This window comes from Cajanus cajan, chromosome 2 (assembly GCF_000230855.2).
Source record: "Cajanus cajan strain Asha chromosome 2, NIPB_CcT2T_4, whole genome shotgun sequence".
NCBI lineage: Eukaryota > Viridiplantae > Streptophyta > Magnoliopsida > Fabales > Fabaceae > Cajanus > Cajanus cajan.
The window spans coordinates 74,717,547-74,727,410 of NC_138518.1; the positions used below are offsets into that span (position 1 = coordinate 74,717,547).

The window sequence follows — 9,864 nt, forward strand, 5'->3', positions numbered from 1 at the left end:
GCCAAGTAAGAAGAAGGCAATTGGTTGTAAATGGGTGTTCACAGTGAAATTAAAAGCAGATGGGAGCATTGACCGATATAAAGCAAGACTAGTTGCCAAGGGATATACACAGAAATATGGAGTTGATTACCAAGAGACATTTGCCCCGGTAGCCAAACTCAATACTATAAGGATATTACTTTCCATAGCAGCTAATAGGGATTGGCCCTTAAAACAATTTGATGTGAAGAATGCCTTCTTAAATGGAAATTTGGAGGAGGAGGCTTACATGGATATACCACCAGGAGTGCAGCTAAGTAAATCCAATGAGAATCTAGTTTGCCGACTTAAAAAAGCTTTGTATGGACTCAAGCAATCACCTAGGGCATGGTTTGGACGTTTTTCTCTAGCAATGAAGAGATTTGGGTACAAACAGAGCAACTCTGATCATACTTTGTTTTTTAAACATAGAGCACAAAAAGTGACTATTCTAATAGTGTATGTGGATGATATGGTGTTAACCGGAGATGATATAGATGAGATGAAAGCCCTTGAACAACATCTGACAACTGAGTTTGAAATGAAGGATCTAGGTAACTTGAGATATTTCCTTGGGATAGAAATTGCAAGATCTCAGAAAGGTATATTTTTATCTCAAAGAAAATATATTCTAGATCTTTTAACAGAAACTGGAATGTTGGCTTGCAAACCAGTTGAGAATCCCATCGAAATGAATCACACATTGGGCATATATCCTAACCAGGTGGAGGCAGACATTGGAAGATATCAAAGGCTAGTAGGGAGACTAATTTACTTGTCACACACTAGACCAGACATTGCCTATGCAGTTGGAGTGGTAAACCGGTTTATGCACTCTCCTAGTGAAGATCATATGAAGGCTGTATATCGGATTTTGAGGTACCTAAAAGGAACACCTGGAAAAGGCATTCTGTTTTCAAAAACCAGCAAGAAGGGCATTGAAGGATATACGGATTCTGATTGGGCTGGAGATAAGACTACTAGGCAATCTACTTCAGGCTATTTTACACTAGTTGAGGGTAACTTAGTCACTTGGAGAAGTAAAAAACAGAAGGTCGTTGCAAGGTCAAGTGCCGAGGCTGAATTCAGAGGTATGGCTCATTGTGTTTGTGAGCTTTTATGGATTAAAAGTATTTTGAATGATTTAGGTATCAGATATGATCTTCCTATGAGTCTTTACTGTGATAACAAGGCGTCTATTGAAATTGCTCATAATCCGGTTCAACACGATAGAACAAAGCACGTTGAAGTAGATAGACACTTCATAAAAGAGAAACTGGATCAGCAGATTATCATCACACCCTTTGTCAGATCTGAAAACCAACTTGCAGATATTTTGACCAAGGGAGTTTCAGGAAAAGCTTTAGAAGATACAATTGGCAAGTTAGGCATGTATGATATCCATGCACCAACTTGAGGGGGAGTGTTAGATTAGGAAGTTTGAATTTGAAATATTGTTGTAGAAGTTTAAATTTGAGTTTCTGTTTTAAACAGAATGATTCTTAGGAAATTGTTAGAGATTCTTTAAGTCTTATCTTTGAATCAGTTTGTATTAAGTGTGTATAAATACACCTCAATTAAAGAGGAAAGGAAGAGATGAATAAAAAAGTATATTACTAAGATATAAGTTTTGACATATATATATATATATATATATATATATATATATATATATATATATATATATATATTTCAAGGTTTTTTAATATGACATGTTTTTATGTATAGAAAGAGAATGACTCTTCTCAAAACATTGATTTTATCATTACAATTAATTAATAAAAATTATTTTATTAAGTTAAAATAATATATCATTAAAATCAAAACTCAATTATAATCACATTTTGAAACTATTAATATTATTTCTTTTATTTCTATTATCGTTGTTACTACTCTCAGTATTATATCTATAACTATCGTTGTGTCACTGCTATTTTCGTTATCATGTATTTTATGTTTTCTGAGGCAAAGATATTAATTAAGATGTTAACAAACTTATGCAACTAACATTTGTACGACATTTCTAATAATTAAAATAAAAATAACACGAATTCAAGTTTTTTTAACAAACATGTATCATTCATTGTTCTTCGAAATAATCCTGGCAGATTAAAGTTTTGTTAGGACGTCTTTCAAATCATGCTCTTAGGAATTGTCTTGGTCTACATAACTCTTTGACTGATCTACAAATATGGTTTGGTATTTGAGGGTCCCAAACCCTTTAGCTAGGTCGAGACATGTATATATAGTTTCATGGAGATACACATATACATTTAGGAATAGATAAACATAATATTGATGTTTTCTTATCTTATGTAATAAATAAAATGAACTGTAATGCTAATGCCAATGCCGATGCCAAAGATATTGATTTGATAATATTGTGTCGAAGGTTTAATTAAAGTTAATGTCTAATTTCACTTATCAAATTGGTTTTATTTTTTATTTTTTTTTCTCGAAATGAAGATTTCAACCCAATCTTATCATCAAGTTATTAAGAAAAACTAATTTTTATAGCTCTAATCTTTTTTAAGAGATTATATCTTTTTAATTTCTATCTTTTCTGTATATAATTATTTAAAAAAGTGTTATTTTCTTTATTTCAAAATAAACCTTTTAATACATAATTTTTTTATATTAAATAATTTTTGAAATTTTCAATTAGGTCTTTAATCTTTTAAAATTTTTATACTTAGATCTTGAATTAAGTTAATGATTTGTAAGCAAACCATATAATCTCAAGACTTGATTATTAACATAAAAAAAATTAAAGATTGAGTTATAAATTTTTAAAGTCTAGGATCTATTTAAATATAAAGACACATGATATAGTATACTACATCAACAAGGAGAAAGGATAATCTATACGAGAGATAGGATAAAATATATTAAAACAGCAGTTACACAAAATATTTTTGAACACCTATGTGCTATTCGACACAAACGAAAAGAAAAAAAGAAAAAAAATACAGTTATAATAAGTAATAAAGTGATAAATAAATTATCTCCTAAAAAAAGGATAATTTTTAGATTCTTAAATTACTATTTGATACATCTAAATAAAATGATATAGTAAAGAGATAGAGGGAGAGAAAAATGAAAAGCTTAAAAATTAGAGTTGTAAAAAAAACATTATATAGGATTGTATATGTTGAAGTCTAACACATTGAGCAATCGTAGGTAGCTACTCTTTGTTTAACATGAGTGATTATGAATTTATTGATTAAAACAAGAGAAGAAATAATAATGGTTGTTGTTGTTGTTGGTGGCAGCTTCTTGGAAACGTGATGGTATTGCTGGTGGAGTCGTAGGCATAGCTATTTCGATCTCTGGGTCAAAGCGTGGACCTCCGAAAGCCACTTGTTCCTTTACTTCCTTTTCAACCGCAAAAAGAGTGCTTCCTATTAATTCAAACATCACCTCTTAATCGTTTACTATAAATATATAAATAAGACCCTTGGCCCTTCCCTAACTCACTCTTGAACGCATTCAATATTCAATTCTTTTCCTCTTTCTCTTTTCTCTAGTCTCTACAATATACATTATGGGTTCCTCGCCCAATTCCAAGCCTAAGATCGTGAGAGGCAGCGCTGGTTACGTGTTGGAGGATGTTCCGCACATGGCTGATTACATTCCCGACCTTCCAGTACGTCGTCCTTCTCCTCTTTACGCTCTTCTTCTACGCCTACGCCCTGTTACAACTTGCTTCTTCTCCGCATAACTATTTTAATTTTACTCTCTCTCTCTCTCTCTCTCTCCTCTTCTTCTTCATCATCATACATGTATGTATATTCCAACCAATAATTAATGTATATATCATTTTTGTGTTGCGCAGATATATTCTAATCCATTGCAGACCAATCCTGCTTACTCAGTTGTCAAGTAAGTTTCGTTTACTCGCTCTTTCTTATTCTTCTTACTTTTTCCTCATTATTTATATTTATTTGCCACTTCTCAGGCAATATTTCGTGCACGTCGATGACAGTGTTCCGCAGAAGGTTCGTTGATTACAACATACTGTACTACCAATTTATTCTATCGCGTTAAATTTATCATAAATTGTAAAAACCTGTGTCGTTTAGAGTATACCTCCACATACATCACGCATCCATGATTTCTCCAGGAACATCATCGGATCCTAATTAATCTAAGAAAGAAAAAAAAAAATAACTAACTCATTATTCAAATATAAATAAGTCTTACATCAATAACATAAAAAAAAATATATAAACATATAAATATATTTTGATAATTAAAAAAAATAAAATTATAAAAATTGAATTTAAAATAGATAATATTTTATAATTAAAATTATGTGTGAAATAATTTTATAAAAATAATTCTTATAAAATATCTCGAATATAATAAAATAACTCCATGACTCATGGAGATGGAATGGACAAAATACATATTACAGAAATCGAGTTTACTCTGACGCGGTAATCATATACAGTATGTAATCTTGTAATAAATAATAAAACCTCTGTCATCACGAATTCACGTTTTCACCAAGAATGGACATCATCGAATCCAAGTTAATAAAAGAGCACAAAAAAAAAGATAAAACAAATCGCTTGGACTGGTTTAAATCGAATTGGAAAAACGCTGACGGGAGAGTTTCTGATAGGTTATCGTAAAATTGTTGGAATGCTAGTTGCAATTTAAGCACTAGTTCTTTAATTTATGTCATTTGTTTATTTACAGATAATTTCTAACAAAGATAGTCCGAGAGGGGTGCATTTTCGGCGTGCTGGACCTCGTCAAAGGGTATGTTTCCATGTGTGTGGGATTATCTTGTTAAGAATAAAATACTGCCTTATTGTGTTTATGACCGTGGGATACTGGATTCAGGTATATTTCGAAGCGGATGATGTTCAGGCTGCAATTGTGACATGCGGTGGTCTATGCCCTGGGCTCAACACCGTGATTAGGGAACTAGTATGTGCACTATATCACATGTATGGCGTGAAGAAAATTTTGGGAATCAATGTAAGTGTATGACGTTAATGATTTTCAAACTAACTCATCTTCTCCTGCTCTTTGGCTTTCAACCAAGCTAGGAAAGAAAATGAACATGAAACAATCCAATTACAAACTCAAATGCAATCTTGTACTCTGACACAATGGATCTCTAATACTGCTAACTAATTGATTGTTATTTAGTCTCGTTAACTAAAAAAAGATATTGTGATTTGAAGGGAGGCTACAAGGGTTTCTATGCTCACAATACAATCTCACTAACTCCTAAAAACGTGAATGATATACATAAGCGTGGGGGAACTGTCCTTGGTTCATCACGAGGTGGACACGACACCACTAAGATAGTTGACAGTATTCAAGATCGGGGAATTAATCAGGTCTGTATTTCATTCTATTTATTAGAACATATAGATTCACTATATATGGGGGTAACATCAGTCTAATAACTCAACAATTTCAGGTTTATATAATTGGAGGAGATGGAACTCAGAGGGGTGCAGATAGGATTTTTGAGGTATATATGATTTTAATAATAAGGATATTAGACTACTGGATTTAGGACTAAAACTGAGCTTATATACACATATCAATGTTGATATTTGACATCTGTGAAATAGATTTCATCAAAGAAGCACTTTATTAATAATGCATCCTGATTATCCACGCAGGAAATTAGAAGACGCCGCCTCAAAGTTGCAGTTGTAGGAATCCCCAAAACCATAGATAATGACATCCCGGTACATCTCTCTTCTTCTTCTTCCCCCGCCCCCCCCCCCCCCCCTCATTGTTAGAAGCTCTTCCAGTTATTGCTCAGAATATATTAGATTAGCGTCGTCATTAATTTGTAAAATGGTTTTATGTTGTCTCTGTTTTAATAGGTTATTGATAAGTCCTTCGGCTTTGACACAGCTGTTGAGGAGGCTCAACGTGCTATAAATGCAGCACATGTTGAGGCTGAAAGTGGTGAAAATGGCATAGGTGTTGTTAAGTTGATGGGCCGGTACAGTGGTAAGTTTCTTGAATGCCTATGATGCCTCCACTGATCAGATAAATCATTAGCATCCTGTACTTCAATGGCACAGGATACTATAGCCAAATAGACTTGGCGAAGAAAATAAAAACTATTATGTTAAATTCTTTTTCTTGATGTAATTATCAAGCCTAGCTCCTTTCATATAAGCTTGTTTTCTGGATGCATGGTGCAGGGTTCATTGCAATGTATGCTACTCTGGCCAGCAGGGATGTGGACTGTTGCTTAATTCCAGAGTCACCGTTTTACCTTGAAGGTCCAGGTGGACTTTTTGAGTTTGCAGAGAAAAGACTGAAAGAAAACGGCCACATGGTTATTGTGATTGCTGAAGGGGCAGGACAGGAACTTGTTTCTGAGAGCATCCAATCCATGCACAAGCAGGATGCTTCCGGAAACAAACTTCTTCAAGATGTTGGGCTATGGATATCTCAAAAGATAAAGGTGTGGATTGTTATTTATTCTGTCTGTGCTGGATATCTCAATGTGATTTTTGACTGCGTTATCCTCTTGATTTCTTTCTTGAATTCGGATTGAGGTTTGGCTTGTTTGCTTCCATACAGCCATGTCCACCTGCGTAGTCTATAACCTTTAATCCCTGCCCCATTAGTTTTCGTGTTTGAAAGAATGTTCATTGTCCATTTGATGGATTTTATAATGTTGTCCATTGTTTTTGGTTTTCAATTGATGATTTTTTTATTTATGAAACCTTGCAAAAAGCTGTTCTAACGAAACATTCCCATTTGCACTTGGTTTATGAGAATCTCAAAAACTGTAGCAGTCTTGAAGGATCTTGTGGTGGACACATTACACATGGTTGCTGATGAATGTCAGCAGGTTTTTCATACTGAATAATATATTAGAAGTGCTCACAAACTATAGTGTGACAAAATATGTTTTATTTTCCACAGACAACGATTTAATAATTGAAGAGATTGTTGATGAAGATATTTTCTACCGATTATGTTAAGCATTTTTGAATCTTTGATCTTGCAGGAACATTTTGCCAAACAGAAGACAATGACCATAAATCTCAAATATATAGGTTTGTAAAGATAAAAACTGTATAATTACATGTACGTGTATTAGTGTGCATGCTAAAAGGATGAAATATTAAGTATTGCCCTTTGTTTTTTGTTATTATTTAACAGATCCAACATATATGATCCGAGCTGTTCCAAGCAATGCTTCTGATAACGTGTACTGCACACTTCTTGCTCAAAGTGCTGTTCATGGAGCAATGGCAGGTTACACTGGTTTTACAAGTGGGCTTGTCAATGGAAGACACGCGTACATACCCTTCTATGTGAGTTCATTGGCCATGCTTCTTGTTGGTCTTGCTTCTGTAGCATAGATGTGATTTATTTCGTTAAAACTTAGTGAACTTAAACTTTTCAATTCAAAGTTAAATTTCAAGTTATGATCAGGTGAATTAACTTGTAATTTTGAGTAGGATACTATAGCAGCATCATGTTGGTTGCTTTGTTATGCAGAGAATCATTGAGGGCCAGAACAAAGTAGTGATAACTGATAGAATGTGGGCTAGGCTTTTATCTTCAACAAATCAGCCCAGCTTTATGATTAGTAAGGTTCTCATTGAAGAAAAGAGGGAAGAAGAAGAAGAAAATAACGAGGGCCAGCAGTAAAGCATTGCTCAAATAACTATTTGGCTTAGAAGGAAGTCAGCAACATTTTTCACCATTCTATGTACATGCTATTGTATTCATTTTATCTCATATCTTGATTTGTATATAAGTAGTACATTTAACTTATTTTTTTTCACTGGCGAGCACCTGGATCAATTAGTAAGGAATTGTTCCAGTTTAACCAGTAATCTCTCTTGATTATCTTACCCGGCTTGAATAGGTCCAGTGGAAGATAACTTTTGTCTAGACAAAAAAGAACTTATCTTTTTTGCCCTTCCACGTCAATAAGATGACTGTGGAAAGCTGAGTCTTACATGAGGAAGATATTCTCCCATTCTTTTATATGTTTTGTCCCATTCAAAAGAATTCAAATTTGTCAATAAATAAAATTTAGTTTCAATTTCATATCCTTGACTCACTAAATGGTACAGCTTCAAGTATATAACTTATTCAATGATGGTAGGCATATGAAAGACACCAATGTGGACTACCTGATGAAAATATTTAATTTAATTTATTGAGTCTTGGCTCATCATCAAGGTGACTTTCACAGCTGGTTCCTATACGCGTTGAAGGCTTCAACATTCAACTGCTGAACATGCACTGCATCTATCAACTGGTAGTCTTAGGTAAACTGGTTGAAAAGAGAAAAATAACTATTTTCTTTCTTTTTCGAAGACCACATTTACTATCGGTACAAAACTCTACGTCAGAGTATTTAAAACTATGATGCACAGTTCATGTATGCACTTCTAAAATTTAGAAAACGTGTATACCATTACCGAGATCATAAGCTTATTTAGATACAGTCTAGAAAACATGTAACTAATGAGAGTTAGACTCCAATAATTTAGTAATTTTATAAAACTTTTTAATATAACCGTGTTGAAAAAAATTAAAATTTATTTTTTATTTTTAATGTTAACATTTTTTAATCTAGGCCAGGATCTGTTTCATGGAAAACGCTTTTACCATATATAAAAAGTTTGAACCCAAGGTTTTGATTAAGAAAATCCATTATCCGTAGGGGTGGGCAACGGGCGGGGGCGGGTTCGGTCGGGTTCGGGTAAAAAATGTTCAACTCGTTGTAAATCGACTTTGAAAAAATATGACCCATATCCGACTGACTGAGCTTTCAGTTTGAGACGGTTCGGGTTGCAACGGATTTGGATTTGGGCGGGTGGGTACAATCGGGTTTGAGATTTTTTGTGGACCAGATTATTTTAACGAAGGTGAAACTTAAAACGGTAAAAAAATATTTTTAAAACAGTGTACAAAAATAGAATGAATGTAACAATAGATGATGTAAGTAGATTCGTAAATGAAATATTTACAAACTAAAGAAGCAAAAATTAAAGATAACAAAATCCATAGTTGTTACATGCAAAAGAAATCTAAAGTCAGATTACAAAATCTATAAGAAATCATTGTCGCACAAGTTGTACTCAAAATGGAGATAGGAAGATGGAAAAGAAAGATAAAGAAAGAAACAAAAAGAAAAATCTAAAAATAGACTAGTGTGTTAAGAAATTGAACGAGGAATGAGAAGACAAAAGAAATATCTAGGTTATGAGAAAAAGAAAAAAAAAAGTTACAAATTGATGGCTATATTATACTTGAAATAAAACTTTTGAGTTTGAACCATTGTTGTTAGTTATACAAAAGTAATAAAAATCTAAACTTATCTCATTTTCGATTGGGTTCAGTTTTTAGCGAGTTTAAAAATTTAAAACCGAACCCGCCCAATATAACCTATATAAAATCAAAATTTTAACCCGATTTACTCATAAAACCCGCCCGAACCCACCAAAAAGTAATATTTTTATCAGGTTTTTCAGGTTCGATTCTGGTCTCGATTTTATGCTCCCCCTAATTATCCATTAACAATTAAGTTTCTTTTGTAATATCACATTTTTTTACATATAAAATCACGTCATATATTTATTACATATCATTAAAATAAAGGAATTAATAAATAGAGTGTAACGAACTACTTTGCAGATCTGTTTCTCGTTTCTCAATGTCCTTGTTGGATTCTTTTTTTCTTTTGTTATCCAACAAGGACATTGAGAAAACGAGAAACAGATCTGCAAAGTAGTTCGTTACACTCTATTTATTAATTCCTTTATTTTAATGATATGTAATAAATATATGACGTGATTTTATATGTAAAAAAAATGTGATAGTTTAGGT

At 33.0% G+C, this 9,864-nt stretch overlaps 1 protein-coding gene across 2 annotated transcripts; it reads left to right on the top strand.

Annotated features, from left to right (window-relative positions):
* The first annotated feature begins 3,473 nt into the window (after positions 1-3,473).
* On the top strand, positions 3,474-8,076 carry LOC109799663 (ATP-dependent 6-phosphofructokinase 3). Of its 2 annotated transcripts, XM_020360267.3 has the most exons (13): positions 3,474-3,664; positions 3,854-3,900; positions 3,977-4,016; positions 4,723-4,785; positions 4,870-5,007; positions 5,217-5,375; positions 5,459-5,512; positions 5,667-5,735; positions 5,877-6,006; positions 6,204-6,469; positions 7,022-7,070; positions 7,177-7,331; positions 7,519-8,076. In XM_020360267.3, the coding sequence occupies exons 1-13, from the start codon at positions 3,563-3,565 to the stop codon at positions 7,669-7,671; spliced, it is 1,425 nt and encodes a 474-aa protein (XP_020215856.1). In that variant the 5' UTR covers positions 3,474-3,562; the 3' UTR covers positions 7,672-8,076. The 2 variants fall into 2 exon arrangements, with proteins under 2 accessions (XP_020215856.1, XP_029127292.1); XM_029271459.2 differs by having other exon boundaries at positions 3,475-3,664; positions 3,854-4,016.
* The last annotated feature ends 1,788 nt before the right edge of the window (positions 8,077-9,864 follow it).